This window comes from Temnothorax longispinosus, chromosome 8 (genome assembly GCF_030848805.1).
Source record: "Temnothorax longispinosus isolate EJ_2023e chromosome 8, Tlon_JGU_v1, whole genome shotgun sequence".
Taxonomy (NCBI): Eukaryota; Metazoa; Arthropoda; class Insecta; order Hymenoptera; family Formicidae; genus Temnothorax; species Temnothorax longispinosus.
The window spans coordinates 6,980,548-7,003,374 of NC_092365.1; the positions used below are offsets into that span (position 1 = coordinate 6,980,548).

At 43.5% G+C, this 22,827-nt stretch overlaps 1 protein-coding gene across 2 annotated transcripts in view; it reads right to left on the reverse strand.

The window, feature by feature from the left end:
* Nucleotides 1-22,827, reverse strand: part of Retn (retained) — a 114,514-nt gene that overhangs the window by 52,072 nt on the left and 39,615 nt on the right. Inside the window, exons 2-3 of one of the 2 annotated variants that reach the window (XM_071785927.1) lie at nt 21,823-21,996; nt 20,603-21,040 (exon numbers count right to left, since the gene is read on the reverse strand). In XM_071785927.1, coding sequence (XP_071642028.1) covers nt 20,603-21,040; nt 21,823-21,996 — 612 coding nt within the window. The remainder of the gene's footprint in view (nt 1-20,602; nt 21,041-21,822; nt 21,997-22,827) is intronic. The other variant, XM_071785928.1, reaches the window with a different exon arrangement.

Here is a 22,827-nt window from a genome sequence, read left to right on the forward strand (position 1 = left end):
ATTTATGCGGATGTTGTACGCGCGGTTAAAGTAGATTCGGCATCAGTGGATAATCGCGTTAATCTACTCATTACAACGAGACGTAACGCTTCTTCGATGTATATTGCGAGTAACGTTTCGCGGCGCCGCGAGGAAGGAGATCGCCGCGAACAGATAGATACGCCAACTGAAATCGATAAAGCGATACACGAAGCCCGTCTTACGAACGAGCCACTTCCGTTCCGAGACGTTTCCCTTTGGGGATGTTATATCGCTCGCAATTAAGCCCCTTGTCGAGATGGCTCAGCGATCCGCAACCGATCCCCCTCTCGGATGAAGGGAGACCTTAATCGGTCCCCTTAATAAAGTGAGAAGGAGAAAATGACGTGGTTACACGGCGTAGATAAAAGTGAGATTTGCTGATTAATTGATTAGGGAGGCGCCAAAGTCCGCCCCGCGCATTATACCCGGCCCGTACCCCGTCATTAAGGGCGCCCTGCGCACACTCCCGTCGCGAGGCGCGCGCACGGTGTATACGTGTATCACGTTGCCACGTATAAACACGAATCCCTTCGTGCTTCGTGAGAACGCGGCCCCCTTAATGGCTGGACGAGCGAGCTCCGAGCGACAACCCTTGCGGTAAACATTTATGAAATCACGCGCCTCTTCGACTCGACGACGGGATCACATCGTGTAGAATCGAACGTCAAACATGTTTATAGATCCACTGCAACTCTTGTCTCTTCAAATCTAATTGAAGGGGAAACCGATCAATGTCCATCCGCAATTTCAAGTTTCAGGACATCAGATATCTTACAATTAGAAAGATATCTTAGAATTGAAAAAATTAATACTTAGTACGCAGCCTTAGTGTTTACATTGTATGTTGGACTCTGATGATTCTTTCCTACAAGTGCACGTGTGGGCTATGATCGTTTTTTCCCCCCAGCACGGAACATCTTTCAGCTTTGTTTCCAGTGAATTGTAACTATTCTTGATCAAAGCAGATAAAAACTATTTTTTGAAAATGCGAAGAGAGTATGATCAGATCAATTTCGACAAAAAAGTGGACTTTGATCATGGGCTTTTTCCCCTGTACTCTTCAAATAGTGAATTTATTTCGAGACAAGATTTTGCGAAAGATTGTAACGATGATCGGAGTTAATTGCGCGTTCTAAATAAGTCACAACTAAGGCGCCAGTTGCCCCGCAAATCGGCCACGTCAAACGAATTTCGCGCGCGGAACGTTTGTTTCATTCCTAACACCAGATCGGTCCGATCAAAACAGGAACAAGCGAAAGACGAGCTTCTCGAGGACCCTACTAAATCGTTGAGCGCCACCAAAGACCGAATGTTTACGTCGTCAGCGAAAGGAGCGAATTCTGGGTAAGCATAAAACTCGACTGATGTACGCCAACCGGGCTCAGATCAAAGTCGCCTGCTTTCAAACAATGTTAACGCGTTGTGCCGCATCGCTGATGCTCTCCTCTATAGCGCCGCGTCTCTCCCTCTTTTTAGAATCTACCGATTGTCTGCTCCCCTCTCTCTTTCACGAAATAATATTACAATTTTCGACTCGTGGTCTAATGTGTATTACGTATTCATATATTATATCGTATTAATAATTATATAATATATATAATAATAAATAAAAATATAAAGGCTCTCTTGAATAAAATCATATAACTAATAAATTTGGCAATAAGAGCTAAATTTAGCAATAAAAATATATATCTATACATAATAAATCATATAGCGCACGATTTATCGCGCCTGGTTCTTATTGCCAAATTTATTAAAGTTATTTGATATTTGATAATATACAGAGTGTTTCCTAAATAAGTACAAAAAATTAAAGGGAATATTCCTTGGCTTATTTTAGAAAGAAAAGGTCCTATGAACATGTGTCCTAAATTGCTCTTATAGCTAATTGTAAGTATGTTTTTAGGATCTTTTTTTCCAAATTTAATTTCCTATAAGACTGAAGTTTCTGGTTTTTTCGTTGTTTTGAGTTTATTTTCTTTTGAACGTCTTATCAGAATTAAATAAAATTGATGTAAATTAGTTTGTTATTTACTTATCCATCAGATTTATTTTGTTACTTTTTTTAAATCAAGGGTATATTGAAGTTATTTTTAAGAATTATAAAAGAATGTGATTTTTCAAAGTTTATTAGCTATAACTTTTTAACGAAGCGTTTCTGGACTTATGTTTATAGGAACTTTTTTGTTTCAAATTCAATTTCCTATAAAACCCTGAAGTTTTATTGACTTGACCTGGAACACCCTGTATATTATATGTATAATTATATAATAATTAAAATAAAACAAATAAAACGTGTGAATCGGCTTGATTTGCAGTAATTTATTGATATAACGACGTTTTAACCCTTACTTTCGGTCTTTATCAAGTTAATTTAAAATGATTAACTTGATAAGAACCCAAAGTAAGGGTTGAAACGTCGTTATATCAATAAATTACTGCCAGTCAGGCCGATTCACACGTCTTGTTTTACTATTTTATCACTGGCGAATTATAATTGTATTATATAATAATTATATAATATTAATAATTACAGTGTGATCATACAACCAAATATGTTCACTAAGTTGTTGTCAATCGATTATTTTTCATTACGACGTACTCTGTAGAAAGCGCGGTACAAGTTTGCACGAACGGAAATTGGCGATAACCGACGACGGTGACTGCAGCACAGCGATGGCGGTGGCGGTGGCGGTGACGGTGACGGTGGCCGATCATTCGGCTGGCGCGTACACCGCCATAGAGAGCTATAGCGTCTCTCTGGAATCGAGCGTACCGGCACGGTGAAGCGAAAAGGGCACGTACGCGAGACCGAAGATTCGTGCTGAAAACAATGCTCGCGGTGTAATATTAAAGAGTCGGGACTCGCGCGTGGCGGTGCACAGCCCGACAATATTGTTTTGTCCCGTACGAGCGCGGTGGTCACGAACCGGCGTATTTTCTCGGTGTGCGCGCGTTTATCGCGTCTCTTTCCTCTTTCTCCGCTGTCTCGCTGTTTCCATTTTTCTGTGCCTTAGATACGCGAAGAAAAAAAAGTTGTCGCACAGCGGTCGTTAATCACGTGTCCTAAGCGTGTCAATTCCTATATTAGAGGTGTACAATTTTGCTGCGAAGAGTCGAGGAAGGATATTGTCCTTCTGATAATATAAGAATAGAAAGTAACAACGATGTGCGAATCGGAAATCCGTGCCAAACGCTTGGATTCGAAGCTTGGAAATCTTGAGATGCGCGACACATAAATAAAAGATTATGTAAAGCATTATATAATCAGTTGATATTGTTATCAACGTTATCTCTTTGTAGATTACGCGAAAGCCCACAATGTACAATAATTTATCTTATCAATTTCAATGTCGTAACTGTATATTTACATCGTGGAACTTGGCCATCAAGAAACTACAGTCGAATCTGGGCGATATACAAAGTAACAGCGCCGATATTCGTAAAGGTCTAAATGTGACAACATAGTGTTTGTCGCGCGCGACGTGCCGTGTTGTAACTCGAGACCGCATTAAAAACTCGGCCTCCCTTTCCACTTGCTAACTATTTTTTCTTTAACTTTTATTTGTCCTTCTACGCCGCGGTACCACTGGCCGCGGCCGACAGCATTTTCTTTATAAGAGAGACGTTAAACGGGCCATGCCTCGACGAACGAAGGCTCAGAGGGTCGACACTTTATAACGGTTGAAGTCGCACGCGTTATAACAAAATACTTTCTACCTTTGGAAATTTTTCGTTTCTTTTTCGCAAAGAAATTATTATCGCGGAGAGGAGGAGGGAAAGAAGAAAAAGGAAGAGGGGAAAACATGAAGAGGATGAACTCGTCAGGATGCTTTGCGTGACAAAGATAAGTGATGCAATTAAGGCTAATAGTTTAAGTGATTAATACATTCCAAACGAATGGATTGTAAAATTGTATCCGCTCCGCAAGCACCTTTAAGTTCTACTTCGGTATAAATTGGACAATTAAAGAGAAGATTAATGTTCCAAGTCGTGGCGACATTCGCAGGCCTTCCAAACAGAAGAAAGAATCCCATCGAGGTCGATTAAAGAGAACGAAGGAGGGTTCTCGATCGGGAAGAGATCGGACATTTTGGTGAGAAAATTGCCCGATGTCGCGTCACGGTAAACATCCCAGATACACGAGTTAATGGCAGGCTAAATGTTCGCGACCTCGATCTGCAAACACACGCGCACGAAAGAGGGAGCGCCTTCATCGAGGGAGGCGTCAGCTAATTATGGTGGACCTTGCGGTCAAAAATTCCAAGTAACTTATTTGCGATCGTGCGCACGATTTCACGGTCTTGGCGCCGTACGAGGCTCAGGAACGAAACACGCCAAGAATAAGGGCGGCGGACAGACGGGAGAAAGAGAGAGAGACACGGGTGCTGAAGAAAGAGACAGGGGCGATGTCTTTGTGCGATAACCATCTCGAGGCGGCGGCGGAAAATGAGTGGAGAAAAGGCCTGCTCTCCGCAGGCATTGGACGATCGGAAGGATAGACTTCCAAATATGCCTGAAGACCCGATCGAAATCGTTGCCCACTCGTGTTCTCGTTTCCCTCAAATTACTGCCTTATGCGCCTCATGCGCACTCATTCTCGATAGCATTTTGCAATGTTCGCGCGAGAACCTAATGATATGATAATAATACATTTTTGATGCTGAATAATACAAAAGGTAGGGCATGCACCGCGATAGGGCGGTGTATATTTTTTTACGATAATATGGTATAATAGGGGTAATTAAGAAAGAAACGAGATAATGAGATAAATAAAACAAGAAACTAATGATATACCGTATATAAATCGCCGTATAAATCGCTGCGTGCATAAGAAAAAATATGAAAAGCGTATTTTTTTTTAAATAATATTACAGCGATCGAATTCTTTTTCTCTATCAACTATGGAATTCTATTCCTTATTTACAATCCATGACTGGTACGTTATAGTTTGGTGCACGAACAGAATCGTTAATGTGAAAATATTTTTTTTTACTAACGTGTTCCTTCAAAGTGGCCTTTAAAGGCGTAATGCGCATAGCAGTCATTAACCTTGTTCGAGTCGTTGGCCGTCGTTATGACCTCGTGGATTTGCAAACGGAATTTAATTTAATTTAATTAAGCTAATTAAGTAGATGTATTTTTCTATCAAATTCAAGATAACGGTATATTCAACGATAGTAATCTTCTTCCCTTCGCGAGTCGGCCGGTAGTTACGGTTTTCCAAAGCGAAGTACGCTTCACGTTGGATGTTCTCGCACAGGGTCTTGATAAAAATAACAACGTGATAATTATACTACATAATGCCGGAACCAGACAAGGCGCGTATCTGTTTCGGCTTGATTCTTAATGAGGACGAAATTAAAAGACGATCCGCGTGTAATCAAAAGAAAAAGAGAAAGGCATAATCGCAATCATAATTGGAAAAATAATACAATCTACATACAGTGAGCCATTATACTCGGTGCACAAGAAGATCACGATATCATAAGTTTTACCTTACCTTTAAGTACATGCTTTTCCAACTGTTTAATTAGCTGTTTAATTAGGAATAATTTTCCCGGCGAAAAAAAATGCATTACCGCGGAAGTTATTTTATTCAGACTTTAGAGGAGGTTATAACTGGCATTTATAACTGCCGAGGAAACGCCAGGTTGGTATAGGCGACAATTTTACATTCTCGAGAAGCGCGACGGGGCTGACATCTCGCTCGAATGGGTCGTCATCGGTGGTCGTAGTGTGTTGAGAATCCTTGAAAACCGCGAATGATATTCCTCGGGATTCCACGTGCGAACGGAACGAATTGACGCGGAACGTAAGAAGCGTTTTTCTTCGTGCGGTCGCGCAGCGTTCGGGATAAAAGGCGTCCGGATGCCACGAACCGTATTACAGATTCACCTCGGCGATCTCGGACTTCGTCCCATTATCGGCTCACTAATAATATGCGGGAGACTCTAAATCACGTCACAAAAGGCTGGAGATGGCGCGTAGCTGTGAATGGCGCGGCCCGAGGACTGGATTTCAATTTGTCTTGATCGCCGCGACGTGAATATTAAAAGCCTCTCCACCCGCGCGGGTGCAGGTGTGTGTGTGTGTGTGCATGTGTAGCGCCGCTGTTGCCGAGTGTGTACCACTCACTGTACCCTGAATAGTCGAGCCGCGCAATACCTCTTCGCGTCGTGTGACGCGTAATGCCGGTAAACGTCTGCCGCTCAAGCTAATTATTCTATCCATCGCGTCGTCCTCGAAACGGACCTCGGATCTTTCTCTCTCTCGCTGGGAGTGTCGTATGAGCGTCGTATAAGCGACCGAGGTTCGCTTGTACACAGCCAGTCTTACAAGTAAACCCCTTTAAGTCCGTATCAGACTACGGATTGGGATTGAGATTGGATTGAAATTTGACCAATCAGAACAAAGTTCACTAAACTTGAGATCAATTTTCTTTATTCTGATTGATTAAATTTCAATTTTTATCCTCGCGATTAAAATGAGACTTTGGGAAATGATTTAGGCACGCCTCCAGGATCATTTATTAGTTTGGGCGGTAGACCCCACCAAGCGCCCCAACAATGATTCCGAATTCTGGTGCTCCTGGAAATTTTGCAGCAAATCTGACTAGCTTTAAATGATCCTTAGGCTTAAATCATTTCCCAAAGTCTCATTTCAATCGCGAGGGTAGAAGGGGTTTACTTGTCAGATAAAGTTTACGATATTGATATTGAATCGTTAAGGGAGATAAGATCGCGTGAAATCGATCCGAATCTACCTTTCTAGGCCGGCACAATAAGCGCGGAGATAAAAGCCGTGGATCGATGCCCGATACTCGGATGGGCGTGCAAACGGCTCGATCATTTTTCATCGCTTGTTCCTATTAATTACCGGCGAGAGATAGTTCGATCGCTCGGGTTCGATCATTAAGCGATCGATTAAAGGGGGAGAGGTCACAACTCTTCGCTTGTTAATAGCGTTACAGCTCGTATATGCGTGTGGTGTCGATTAAAAGATACCTTAATGATTCGCTCGTAATATCATATCGCCATCGCTGCCTCGTGATCCCCGTGACTTATCGTTAATCATATTTCCCTTTCGTCCAGGCGTACATAAATTATGGAAACAGTATGATATCGCCATCGCCCGTCGACAGAATCCCGAGATTTTATTCGATACGAATATTAGATCGCGAGATAAGATATGGCGTTCCCCGGTTTGGGGGATGCACGATTGAAATTTCATACAAATTATGAGATTCGAGAGATTAGCTCGAGGGCTACGAACAATCAAATCAATTTCATCGTCAAGTGCCATCTTTTGATGTTCGACGCTTACACGGAATTTAGTGGCGTGTATAATGCGCGCGCGTGATGGGGAGAGATAGGACCTCCGTGCGAAGCGATGCGCACCCCATGTAAGAGGAATCCTAATTCGGACGATCTTGTTGCGAGTTCGATATCACGGGTGTATCTTAATGCCATTTTAATCATTGGACTCACGAACTTCGAGATCCAGATCGATTCCCTCACGAGACGAGGGAGGCACGCAGATGAATACGTAATGCCCTCTCTTGTTCAAACGTGTCCGAGGCTTTTTTGTGGCTATTATCGCTCGCCCGCGGCGATATTGGACGGAAGGAAAGGGGAAAGAACTTACATTGAGAAGTTGATTTGAGAATGATGAACGCCAGAGCGAGCACAAGTGATTTAAAAAACAAAATCAAAATCCTGCTACACGAGGCGGGCACTGCGCAGCATACTTGATGACACGCTTGTTATACTTGACACTCTCCCTATTTTGTTTTCTTCCCCGCTCTTATTGTAAAATATAAACAGATAAAGTAAAGAGAGTAGGACAAATTCTTCTCGATCGGAACAGCTGAAAATATCGAGCACAGTTTCCTATCTACTGACTGTATTATTGTTGTTTGCTCTGAACAAACGACACTTGTATGTCGAAAGAATGTAAGGTGATAAAGCGCAGGATAATATTAAAGAGTAAAGAAAGAGCGATCTACGGTGCTCATTGTGGCCCGACCACACGACGGTCGTATAAATCTACGAGGAAGTTATTGCTTCTGCATCCGTTTCCGTCCCACGGTCCCGCATTTCCCCTTTTCGTCAGCTTCGTTTTCTACTCGCCGTCTGATACTTAACAGTTTACGACTCACGGCATCATCCCCCACTCGTCACACTTTTCCGACAATTTCCTCGGGAGTTTTCCATCGTTTCTCCTTAAACGCGAACACTCGTGCTTCTTCGCAGGCTTCGGCGCATTGTTCATGCAAACTAATTATCACAAAAAAATTTTGTTTAATCATTTTAAACGATTTAAGGATACTCTGATTAATTAACTGGTAGAAAGAAATCTTTCGGTCTTTACGCAAGAGTATCTCGCTGAAAAAGATGCTTTTTGTCATCGTTGTTATTTTCATTAACATCATCAAACGCTGCTTATATTATTATAATGTAATTAACACTTTTAAGTATCGTTGTCGGCGAAAGTGCGTCATCCTATAAAGAATGCGAGCCATCCCAAAGCTAATTGCGAGAGCTAACGCGTCTCTGTACGGGATTCCACAACGTACAGTGAAAGAAGATATTCTCCAAGGATAAGAGACCCAGCGCATCGTGCGTTCGTTTTCAAGTGCACGCGACGTTACACGCAACTGCACGCGCGATGTAAAGGCAAACCGGAGCACGACGCGGCATAATACGCGGCGCATAAGTTACAATCGTCACCGCGGGTTTATTTAGGGTTTTATTAGCGGTCAGCGTTTGCTCGAGATACGACGAGAGGATCGCAACGACGACGGTGTGTGAACGGACGAACGGAGTGGTAAAATCGAACGAGAAATTATAACGGGATTAACGGGAGATGCGCAAGATTTCTTTGTCTAATTATTTTCACACTACAGTAACTTCCTCGTTCCTGTATACGCGAGAAAGCCGAGCGGATCCGGCATGTGTTCGAGTAAAATTGCTTCGACGGGTAAAACAGCTCAGCACACTCGTGAGAGGCCGTTTATGATGTAAGCGTCGTACAAATGTGGCACGTGCTTTTTTAGAGATACGCGGGAGTGGCGTGCCGCGCGAGCAAGAAAGAAATTAGCACGAATGGAAAGGGTTTGGCTCGATCGCAGTTGACACGAAATTGTGTCTGTGAAAGTTACTCAGCTATCTGCGCGCGTTTATGGAATTTAATTATCATTATCAATCGATGATTCAAGAAAGCAATGTCAATTGTGGTTTCTTCATTCGAATAATGTTTCAATATGTCAATATAAGAAATAGGATATAATTATGATATAACATATGAAGGGTACAGAAGAAAAACCATCAAAGTTCACATTTTGCCGAAATTGATCGGATTATGCTATTTTGTGGCATTTTTAAAGAACTTTTATAATTCTTATCTGTTTTGATCAAGAACAGTTACGATTCACTGGAAATAAGGCCGAAAGACGTGTACTGGGGAAAAAAAACGATCATAACCCACGCGCTTGGGAGAAAGAAACATCAAAGTCAAACATACAATGTAAACACTTGTAAGTAAACACTAAGGCTGCGTTCAGAAATTTACTAAATTTTGTACTAATTTTTTTCAATACTTTCCTAAGATATCTGATGTCTTGAAATTTAAAATTGTGTTTTTCTCGAAATTACTCCGAATGGACATTGATCATTTTCCCCCTATACCCTTCGTATGTGTATATGATATATAATTGTATGTATGAATAAAATTCATATAGAATTAATTCGTTATTAACATGAAACTCATGACCTGTAAGAGAGACCTTGTATAATAATCCATATCTTTCTCTCATGATCGGATGGCAGCCTGCGGCTGTAATAACGCAAAAAGCGGACTAAAAGGAGTGTTTTATCCTCGCTCCTCCAGTTTTTACGCTAAAAATAGTGACACCGTACCGCGCAACAATACAGCGCGCGTTGCGCGGATGCATCTGGACCGCAGCAGTCCTTCGTCACCGACTTCTCCTAAAATTATCTCAAACGCGGCATCGGCCTCCTATTTTACTAGTCGTTTCGACGCTTCGAGTGGGAGTCGCGTGCCATTAGTCGGTCTCTCTTTCTCTCTATTCATCTTACACGTAATACCCCGACTTTCCTATCGCGCCTTTCCGTTTGACTAACGTTTCCGAAACCGAGTTATATGCCCCTTCGCAGCTGCGAGCAGTCGGCTCGTAACTCTTCGTTACGAAAGGACAAGGGTTTAAAACGTACTTTTACGCCTACGGGATGTCACACAACCTCAACAGTAGTGTTAACGACGGTGACTTGGGAATAAAATTGTATTGTTTACTTGATCGCGAGCGCGAAAACCCCGCTTAAGGTTGAAAGTGATTTTTAGAATTAGCGAGAAGATGAGCGCCGGCGTTCCTCGGTCCGTTTGACGCGAACGAGTGCGCTATACGCACCTCCCCCAGGAACGTCGGCAGTTTCACTTGGAGTCTAGACATCTCCCCGGGGTCGGCTTCCCGGTATCTCTGATATTTATAATCGCGAAACCTCGTCCCCGCATTAAAAGGCCCGATTCTCGGATTAGCGGAAGCTAGGCGCAAGTCTTAGATCTCGCACGGGAGACGACCGACACGTGTCGTGTCAAAAGCCAGTCCTCCCTGCCTCTCCGCCCCCCTCCCGTTCCTTCCCCCCTATCGTCGTATCCTTCCATCAGTGTACCACTCTCTCTCGATGTCCGCGCTTCCCATTTTCCATTCTCCGTTTTCAAACGTTCCTTAAATATACACGTCGCTCCGATCCCCGGAGCCGTCTTAATTTCCCACATCATTCGATGCACCGCGACATTTGCGACACGCCTACCATATGGAAAGATAAGTTACTTTGAGCACGATAATTCTGTGATGTTAGGCGACTTCCATTGAATCAGCGCCGATTGCCACGTAATTACTCACTTCACGATTTATTTATATACTTTTTTGTATATAATTGAAAGTAATTTTATAAACCAATAATCGATTGTGCGTGAATATTTGCGCGTCTTTTCCAATCTCTCCACGATTGGAAAGTTCGATGCGTAATAAATTGACGGTGAAATTTTAGCTAACGTGGGAAATAATTTACGATCCCTTAATTGCCGTAGCGCGCCGTCACACGATTCGCTAGATACGCTTGCTGTCTGTTCTCCGTCTAATTAAATCATAGCGTCGGAGATCGCATCGCGTCGCGCTACATAGTGTGTGTTGCGCGGTCTCTGGCCGAGGAGGTTTCTCTCTCTCTCTCTCTCTCTCTCTCTCTCTCTCTCTCTCTCTCTCTCTCTCTCTCTCCTTCGCGCGTGCGAATCTTTCAGATTGGCGAGACGTACGGCGGACGTGTGCATCGTCGTGCGGTTGCACGCGTGGTCGAATAATGCGACCGGGCGTCTCTGAAATAGCGCAATTAAGCAAATGACGCGTCCCACACGTGCCTGCGCTCTTTACCTCCCTGTCCCGCCACCGCTCCTTCGTATACTTTATCATTTCGCCAAGATACGTCGCGTTAAGAAAAAAGAAGAAAAAATAAAAAAAAAATTTTGACGTCGCTACAAGAAATTCATCCATCGAATAATTTGTATTTATTTTTATATCGGGCAGTGACAAAATTTTCTGATAATCTGATATTTCACAAACGCCTCTGTACATGTACATATTCTCGCCAGCACCTGCGTTCCCATACGCGAAATAACTGCATAACGATAAATAGTTTCGACAATACCGGAAATATCGGGACCACTGTCCCTATGTAATTAAGAAAGTTATCTTGTGACCTCGATCGGCTTTTCCGTTTATCGTATCGAACGTCGCATCGTTTTTGCGCGGTAATATTTTTCGATAATTCTAATAATTTCCGCATCGTTTCGCGTGCACGAGATCGACGAAGAAGGGCCATGGCGTTTCCGCGTCCGTATATATACGCACTGATAAATGAATCCACACAAAGTGGCAGATGCCCGGTTTCACCGGGCAATCCGTGCGCGACACAAAAGTCGAATGCACGAGTTCCGCGCGCGAATGTGCGGCTGAAGCGAAACAGCTATATACGAGACGCGCAACGTGCAGCACATGCAGGCAGGTAATGTCGCCGATATACGCAAACGGTACTACCGCGAATGTTCGGTACGCGGTACCGATGCAATGAGGGCAAGTGCGTGCGAGTGCCGGGCCACACCGTTATTGCGCTCGGTGCAACCGTCACTTTTCGGCAGCTGCCCAAACTTTCGCACGCGCGCCTCTTAACCATTATATATAATTTTCGCGGAGATAGGCGCGAAAAGGACAAGGGTCGCTCGCGCTTTCGTTTGGGCCGCACGGCATTTATCGCTACGCGTCGGGCCGTTTAACGAAGACGCGTCTCCCATCCGTCACAATGTCTTTCCACAAGTAAAAACCTCGCACCATGTATTTATGTGCGGAATAATCGCGGAAGCATCGGTGCGCCGCGCGCCGCGCGCATCGACGACGACGACGTACGCCTTCCTTTCCGGGTCAGTACTTACTCGAGTCTTTGTCGTCGCAAGATTTCGACGGATAATGCGCGAAACAAAGCCGATCACTCTTCTTTCTCTCTCTCTTTCTCTCTCTCTCTTCCCCCTTCTCTTTTTTTCGCACTTTTTCTACGAGAAAAGTTAATATAAATATGTATAGAAATTACGTCTAATTATACATTAATTCTTAATTGTGCTAACGATATAAAATACATAATAAATACCTAAAGTGTAATCATATAAAAAATGGTAAATGCGAATTATTATATACTGCGTATTTACGTTATTTTTCAATTTACACTTAAATGTAAAAAAGTTTTTAAAAACAGTTGAAATAAATAAATTGACATCTCTCAAATTAATCCTATTTAAACTAAACGTTCGTCCAATCATCTATCCCAGTTGTAATAAGGTAGAAAATCGAAGCTTCAATGAACACCCACGACGTCGCCAACTTCAGGTAAAAATTTTAGAATAAAAAAAAATCGTTCCACGTCGACAGCATCGCGCGACGAAATATGCCTAACAATCTCGAAGAAACAAATCGCCTACGATCATTCGTAACTGGCGTAAAGAAAAATCGTGGCTAATTTGATACGGCTACTACGAGTGGCATTAGAATGGATGAGGAAAGGGGGTCATATAGCGAGACCCGCGCATCGTGGCTTTGATACCCGATGCGTGCGAAGCGGAAAAGCCGTCTCTCTGTAAAAACGATCGGAGATAATCTCCTTTTGTGGACGCTGGTACAATTGTGGGACACTTTTGTGTCGCTCGCCGACAAATACACGCGCGTGAATATGCTCGGATAAAGAAAGGGAGGAAGGGGAGAGAAAGGGGGGGAGAGGGGAGAAGATTCCGACATTTGTCTCCTCTCTCGCTACACGGGGGATAAACGAGGTGGAGAGACGATGAGGACTAAAAGAAGACAATATTTTACACGGAGACGTACACGAGAGAAGAAGGGCGCGTGTTCACGTCGCGTCGTTACGCGGTCTCGCGTGCGCGCACACGTATACACATGTGTTCTCTGTCGGTGTGTATAGACGCACGAATGTGGACCGAATGAATACGAACGACACTTGCACCCACATGATTCATTGAAATTCAAATGATATCTCCCTGACTCGTCCTTCTCTCTCGCCCTCTCTCTCTTTCTCCGTGCGGACTGCGGAGCCGTGATGTTCAGCAGGCGCGTCGGTGTGCGTGGCCACCGTGCACGTATATCGGCGCGTATACTAACGCGACGTATACGCGCGCGATCGTCTGTGACAGCGTGACACCCCATGAAAACGCGCGTGCTTTACATATATGCTTATACGTCGGTTGGAGATATTCATTATAATAGCGAGCGCGAGCCGTATAATATGATGCATCTTTGGTATGCTAACCGGGGTCAAAATATAACTCTCCGTCGCGCCGATGAGATTCAAGTCTGCCCGGACGAGATGGAGACATCCCCGAATTCCAACACGCATCCCGGCATCCCTCCCACACGCTGACACTCGTTCGCGTTTGCCTTATCGTAGTTATCGTACAAACCTAACGCGTATATCGTAAAGATTATTCAACATTAAAGAATAGACATTTGCATTTAATGTACTACGTACTACCTATTCGCGTACGAAGAACGTGAAAAAATATAGACTACCGAAGCAAAGAAATTGAAAAGAATAAAGGAGGAAGACGCGAAGAAAAGAAAAAGTTGACGGTATATACTATATGTTATGTTTACACGCGCGGCACCGCAGCCAAACGGAAGAAGCGGAAGAAGATGTTGCACACATGTCTTGAGGCGTACACTGGAGAATTGGGGGCCACGCGATAAGAGGGGTTATTGCGAACGTTATTCCCGCGGTGAGTCGAAAAACATCGCGGATCTTTCTTGCGCCAAACAGAGACGAGACATATTACACAAGTAATATTGTTAAAATATCCATTTAAAAAAATCGATCGTATCTTTTAATGGCGGTACTATGTATTATAAAGAATGTATATTCGAGTTTATTGTAGCGATATAATTCTACGTTTGTAATGCGAGAAAACAAGGCAGGAAATGATTAAAAAAAAAAAAACGCAATACCCGACTAGGAGGAAAGGCACTGTCAAGTTGATCAACGATATGTCACATCCTGTTGTTGAAAATCTCGTTTCTGCGAATCAGCATGCGGCGTAACGAACCCTTTAAACCAGCTGCTCAAAGTGTCGCGCTGTCTAGAGCGTGCCTCGCGATAATAATCGTAACGAAATTACGGAGAATTACGAACGACCGTTGCTCACGATATACTCGGCCGTTTTACTAGCTAACTGTGCATTGTGAAGATCGACGGAGATGATTATCCGGGTGGAAGGAAAAATTGCTAATTCTGAGCTAATTTTTGCGCCAATTTATCTAAAAAATGTCACGTACGTTGTGCGAAGCGGTAGATTTCGTACGAGATGTGCTCGTTTTTCAAAAGTAATTACCATTGGTTCCATATTTGATTCGTTTAATTCTGTTGGTGTCATTAATTAAGATACTCCGAAATAGAGCTGTTACTCTTCGACGGCTTCGAAGCTTCAAAGTTAATTTCGAAACTTCGAAGTCTTTTATCCCGAAGCTTCAAATATTAGTCTTTAAAGGTGTCAGTCTTCGAAGCTTCAATATATTAGAATGCATAATTGCAATATTAGAAATTTTATTCGGATTTTGTCATATAATTTTATAAATGTGTGCCTATTGCGGTAACTATTACTATAACATTAAATTAATAATTGTATAATTTTGGTTCTTCGAAGCTTCGAAGGTTGAAGTATGAAATTTCAAAGGTTTGAAGTTTGGAAAGTTCGAAGCTTTGAAGCTTCGAAACTTCGATCTTCGAAGATTTTAATGTCGAAGCTTCGAATCTTTCGAAGCAAATCAGCCCTACTCCAAAAGGTAGTAGCATCTCATGGATTCAATTTCCAAGTCCGTAATGGCATCCTTTAGAAATTGACGCCTTTTATCTCGCTTGCAGGATATCGGAGCGTAAGCGAAGAGCGTCTCTGAAGGTTCGGCGGAGCTGCGCCTCGCTCCGGCGGTGAAATCGCGTTATTCCCACTGTTTAGCCGAGGCACCGACTTGCCTCGACTCGAAGAAAAATATGATCGTGTCGAACTAGGCTATATTCCAGAGGCGAAGCGATCCGCAGCGGTCTCAGGCGCGCTGACCGCGGAGGGAGAAGACGAACGGCCTCGCAATTGGCTGCTTATAACGAGCGCGCGGAAAGCGTAGGTAGCTTAATAGCCATATTTACAGCCTCATCCAATTATTGAGTAAACACGAGGAATCCGCGGGTCAATATATCGTTTGAAAAAGAAAAAAAAAACGTAAGAACTAGCGCCGCCAGGCCGCTTACGGATAAGTGATGCAGGTGTTGCACGGACTAAGTAAATTAGCTCGGTATAAGGCTTTCTCGAATGCAACGTGTGTAGCTATTTTCATCTGGCTTCCGTCTGAGTCTGAGTCTCTATCGTCGGTGCTGCTCTTTTTATTCCTTCCTTTTTTTGCCCGCAATGTTGAAGTCGTGTCGCGCGCTTGGACGGGACTTGGTTAACAGATTTACGCTGTACATCACCGTTAATACCGCGTGTCTCTTGATATCGTGCGCCGTGAATTATACGAAGCGCGCGGCAGACAAATCTAATGCTTCTGCGGGCGATGCCCGTGGAGGTTGTCGCGCGTTGCGAGATTTAATTCTCTTCTTGCCAATTGCGTCATTTAAGGGAAACACTCGAGTACCAAACCCTTTCTCCTATATTCCAGAAACGACAGGGGAACCGTGACAATGGAACCGTTCAAACGAACATATGCATTACTCGTATGCAACGCTCAATAATAATCTCGTTGCACCGTGCGGTAATTGCGCTTTCGCATGCGTAACTCGGTTAATTGATCGATAAGCAGGAATAAGAACGACCGGCTGCAGTATAACGTAAAATAAAGAAGAAGAAAGGAAATATTCGGCATTATTCTTTTCATATTTCAAACTGGATGAAACAAACATTAGAATTATATAATTTATCCATATAATTATCTCGTATATCGATAGTGTGAAATAAAGTAACGTCCGATATGAGGTAGAGCAAGCAATACGGCGAGAAATTTTTTTTCGTCGTCATTACGTTATCGTACAAAGCGAAGTGCACAATTGCGCATTTAGATGCGATATAACTTTAATTACCTTCCTACACTGAAATGCAAATTAATTATAAGTATTGATAAAGTTTATGACGTTCAACGTATGGCACGTGTAGGTGATAACGGCTCGTTTTTGTTGCGTTTTGCAAGATAGTATAAGCCGTGCAAAAAAAATATATATGTACGTATACGTATAAAATATATAAATATGTAAATGCAAATATTTCAGAGAAAATAAGCGTGCAGACGTCACCGGCTGTTTTCCCGCGACGTTTTACGCGTCATTGGTAACGACGGTATGTCACGACACAATGTTACACATTGTAAGCTCCAAAATAGTGAGAAAACAACCGAGTCGTCTTATCATGCTTTCTTATATGTAACGAGTTAACATAGCTAGAAATCCAAAGTTCCTGGTTAACGTTAATGTGATTTTTTTGTGAAACTACGAAAGCGTGATTAGCCGCTGTCCGCGTTAAATAGACGCATATAGAAATATTTGTTATTCAGCTATGAAGAACCGCGTGAGAAACTATCGCGCGTGTCTAAATGAGTCACGAGAGCCGAATACAATTTTACTTTCATTGAACGATACAAAATATATCCGGAAAGATAGTGAGAAAAGCTGTGCGCGACCTTCCTTTCCATCCTTCGAACGATTCACGAAGATAGAACGCAGAGATTCCACGCTCGAGCAAAAACCGCGTTGTTTGTCGAAATTACAAAGGACCGTATTCGTCCACGTCCCACGTTAAGCGCGCCAACCACCACGGCAGCGACGACGACGGATCACATTCAGAGTTTTAGGTGCCCCGCTGCATTTGCATAATGATAATGCATTTGCATAATCACAATGATAACTCGAGGGCAATCCAGTATACGTGCGCGCGTTTGTCATCGTCAGTCGTCTCGTCGTGGCATGTTCAAAGTACCCTAATTTTGTATAATGCTCTACACAGGGTGATTCCGGTAACTGGGCTGGGTTGTATCTCTTTTTTAAGGTAGAAATAAAAATGGTAGAGAAAACTCTTTCGCTGTTTAGTATGATCTACCATTCTGTGACTATATTTTTTCAATGGTGCACTTGCAGGGCACCATTGAAAAGTCAGGCAATGGTCATTTGGCAACAAACATCTTAATAATCTCACACACAAGTATGAAATATAGATTTTTCTTAGAACTCTTGAATAAAATTCAGATAAAAAATTTAATTGCAAGTTAAAATTTTGATTTCTCAGATGCAAGTCGCAAACTAAGCTACAACTTCTCTTTCAACGATTTATAATTGTACACATTTATTAAAGAAAATTTTCATAAAGCAAAGAATGGAATTTGGACGAATTTGTGGCCGGTTTTATGTGCCGAGCGCGTCTTCGGTGCGTACGAGTGTCCTGCACACGCACCTCGGTTCACGCGCGCGAATATATACACGCTCATAGAAGAGCAGTCAACCTTCTCGATCTACGGTCGAACACGCAGTATACACAGAGACGAAACACGGCGTAAAAGGTGTGCACGCGTGTATAAGAGCGAAATAGCTGGCAATTTGCGAGGTTTACGAGTTATTTCACAATGGCTGCAAAGTATAGTCCTACAGTATTATACTGCCGTGGTAGCTCTCGAGTGCACGGTCAGCGAACGTTGTTGCACGGGGTAGGACGTGCCATGCGCGCGTGTGGGTGCGTGCGAGCGAGCGAGCGCGAAGGGGGCGAGACGGAGAGGAGAGGAGAGGAGGGCCTCGTATGGGCGCGTTGTTGTTCGTGTTGGGTATCACCGGTGTCGGTGGACTACTTTGTGTACGATAGGTGTGCGATCGTTGTTTTACTGAAACAAGTTCCTGGCCCCCGATACGTCGGATGGTACGCGACGTACTCCAGAGTAGTCGGCCCCCGTCCCGCCCCTCTGCTTACCCTATTTCAAGACAATAACCAACTGACTATAAACCTGTCCGGAGGTCGGGCGCTTTTATTTTCCCCCGAGTTAGCCCGAGTCTGGTTCTAAAAACATCTTTAAATCTCCTTCGAATCTCGATGGAAAGAGACAACCGCGCGCGGAAGCGTCGCGAGATTCGCGTTGGATAAAAGGGTAAACGACGTTTTAAAGCCGCGAGGCTCGGAACAGAGCGCGGCGAGAGCTTCAAGAAATTCGCGAAAAAAAAGAAAAAACGCGAGAGCCGCGGTACGCGAACGATTACCGACACCTCGGAAAAAAAATAGAAGGAAGAGTAAAACAGACGAAACCACCATCACGCCGAAGAAGAAAGATTAAAGAGCAGCTTGTACGCCCTCGCCGGAATGATGGATGCGATCCCTAAGATGCGGGCGCCGTTCGCCAAGTAGGTGGAGACTTCTATTTCCATTCCCCCGCGCACGTTGTTTCTCGTTACCCGCGCTCGTCTTTCGCGCGCCGTTTATCCGGCGCATTCGTCCGCTTGTTGTATGCTTTAATCGATGATACGCTATTAGGCCGATACTCTGTTAAATAAAATAACTTTCCGCTTAAAATTACGCGAAAGCCACTCTTAATAGTTTTTCGAAAAAAATTCATAGAATTTCATAGATTTCTCGGACTTATATTTTGTAGCTGAATTGTATATCGGTATGATTAGTTTTAAAAGTTGCGACGCGAATCCTCAGCAGGTTTGTCACGCGGACTATGAAAGGATATCGGCGTTTTGCGGGCTCGCGCGCGCGAAACAACAATTTAAATGGTAATCCAATACCACACCCTCTTGGGGCAAAAACCGAAAACCGCGGGCGAGCGGGGCGGCCGGACCGACCCGGCCGGATCGCCGCGCCGCGCCATTTCATACCCCATATGGCAAAAATGCATCCGCGCGAGCGAAGTGCACGACGGAGTCACCGCAAAAAGCGTTAACAAGGCTGCGATGCGAGTCCAGCTAATTCTATAACTTAGTCCCCATCCCCCTGACCGGCTCGCGCGCGCGCAGCCTCCTTTCTACGTGTCTTATGAATAGCGCGTTACTCCAGGTCCGAATATTCCTTCCTTCCTTTCTCGCAGTGTGTCGAGCCGATCGCGTCTTTCGTTCTTGCCGCGGAACCACCGTCAACGAACTCGCCGTTCGTTCGGGGACGGTCGGCTGGTAATTATCTCCCGGCCGTGTAAAAATAATAATTAGCTTCCATCGTTGCATTAATTAAAGCGCCTCTCTTTCCACCCGGTTCACCGTCTCTCCTCGCCTCGCGCTTTCGCAGGGGGAGAGAGTTCCGCCGTAATTACACGTCCCTCGCGGCACTAACCAGTGTCCCACAAAGGTGACCGCGCGAGTTGTTCACGCCCACGACACTCGGCCCGGGTTCGCGCGATCGCGCGCCATACCGCGGCGCAGCATACCTAGGCTGGGTTCCACTTATCGCTCACAACGCTCGCGAGCATCATTTCGTCCTTGTTTAACATTTGACAAACAACAAGGATGAAATGATTCCACGAGCGTTGCGAGCGATAAGTGGAACGCATGCCTATTACGCTGCCGATGCTACTCTCGAATATCGTTCAATTATTCGAATCGCTATTCTGCCTATTTTGCCAAACTCATTTCTAGACGTATTTATAGACCGTCCAACTTGGAGAAATAATCAGACATGTCGATAAGCTTTGGAATTTAAAGCATAATAACCTTTTAGCGTTCCACCAAAAGCATCAAGCGAGAAAGTGTTAGGCGTACAAATTTTTCCCCTTCACAATTGCACGTAATATATAATTTTGAGAGATTGATACGCTATATTAGTTACATAAAGTGCAAGTGTGATTAAATTGAGAGGTAAAAGAGAGAGAGAAAAATAATTGGAAAGAGACAATCGAAACGGCACGTTAAACATGTTAGTCGCCCAAAAACGCGGCGATATCGCACGATCATTGCCGACAAGCTGAGGAAGGCGTACGTACTTGCTAGGTATTTGCCTGACGCACCTGTCTGAATTGTTCTTCGAAGCTCCAGTTGGCTCCGGATGGATGCTGACTGTTCACCGACGCAGCGCGAGCTTCACCCTCACGAGCTTCTCCGTTATTCCTCGAGCTTCCTTGCAACGATTCTCCGTTATTCCTCGAGCTTCCTTGCGAAGATTCGCCGTTATTCCTGCAGCGAGGTGGCGAAGATTCGTTGGCCGGCGTGGTAGAAATCGGGACTCTAGAAGAAGAGGCAGAGCAACCCAATGCTTGATTCTCAACTCCTTGAATCCCGAGATTTCCCGCGACTTGCAGATGGTTGTTTTGCAACGGCTGTGGCGGTAGATGCGATGACGGCGGTGGCGGCTGCGACATGTATGGAAACAGGCCGAAGTTACTGCTCATCGCGGCCTGTAGAACTTCCAAATTGTTTCTACCTTGCAGCATTTCTGCGTCGTTACGCTATAAAAAGACCGTTAAAAAATACCGAATTAGTTATTTACAATCGAGCAAACATCGAGCGATAAAAGTAATTCTTATCGAATAATTAATTGACATCAGAGCATTCCTTGCTCATTAATACGAAAACTGTATAAAGATTTATTCCATTGTTTTCAAAAGTTGTAACCGATTACGAATTTTACTAAGAAATACGTTTGCAGGTGTCACAACCTTAATTATTTATACAATACAGAAGTATAATATAAAGCGTCAATTATTTCTGCTGAAACTTTCTAACTTCGCAAGAGATTCTCTTCATTTTCACGCCGCGAACAAATACTATTGTACACGAGAGAGCACAATCTCTTATCGGACCATTGATCCTAGAGAGATTTGCGTTCGGCCAGATCTGTCATCCGGTTTAGGCTGTTGCGTAAAAAAAAAAAAGAATCTATTGTCACGATGGTAACTCATTTATGACTGTCAACGTCCGCTGTTACGACTGTCTCACGATTTTCCACGATTCGTGTCATTCTACCTTGGCACTTTTGTAGGTCAACGAACGCTCGAGCCTGCCGAGCAAGTTTTATGACGAATTATGCGGCTGCTTATCTTCACGGAAACTCAACAGGGCGAACGATAGAGAATTCTTGACAATAAGACTATTTTTCGAGATCTGCGGATGTTTTCGTGCCGTTTTGGCGATAAACAGCTTATGCATTCAACGAAATGTAAAGCAAGTAGCGAAAGATTAAACATGTAAAAGAAGCAAAAAAGAGAACGAAAAGGCTTCTGTCACTAACCTCCAATCTAAACTTCGCTAGTAATGGATGATGCATGAAATTGTTCAAATGTGCTAATGAAGACGCACCAGCTGCGTCCAGGGCTTGTGGGTTGACTTGAAGTGGCGGCGAAAATAACTCTTCTTCCTCTTGTGCCTCATCATCTATATCCGATTCATCATTATCTTCTTGATACTGAAATCATAAAAAAAAAAAACAAGAAAATTATAATTCTACTCGAAGTAAAATTCCGCTTCATATTAGACGTGTGTGTCTATACGTAATCAGGTGAATGCAATGCATATGCGAAAAAACACGATAAATTATCATAAATTTGATTGATAAGTGTTCGTTCCTAATATTTTTATATGTTAGTAATTTTTATACGATGCGCAAATTTTTCCTTCGCCTTCCTTTTCGTCTCATGGTCGCGTAAATTTACAATCGCACGAAAAATAATCGATCGAATCAGGAGTCGGAATAAAGAGTAGTGGAATCGGTTGATAACAACCGGTGATATCAACCGTGCAAGTTTAATCGTGAACAAGGAGGGCAGATAGCGAGGCATTAAACATTAATTAGGAAAATGGCGAATGCGATGAGTTATATACACCGAGAGATAGCCGCTATCAAGTAACATTATTATGCTACGGGTGTCATAAGTGTTTTACGGCTGTGCCCATTGCACCGGAGCTGGCATAAAAATGTACAAGTCACATTACCGGGAACGGAAACGGCCGTCGTAAAAAAAAGAGATGGACGCTCCATATTTTTTCCACGCTTGAAATTAACTCAACCTCTCGATAAATGTCCTGCGCGCGACTCTCGGACACGGCGAGCGTCGACTCGCGTATATAGGTACTTATTTTCTATGTACATTAATTTTTGTTTCCTAAGATAAGATCACGGAATATATGTATATGACTTACAATTAGACAAGAAAACAAAAATTAAAAACTAATCGTTAATATTAAAATCTATATAGGTAATCTGCAAAAATTTTGCAGATTTTATAGACGTGTGTAT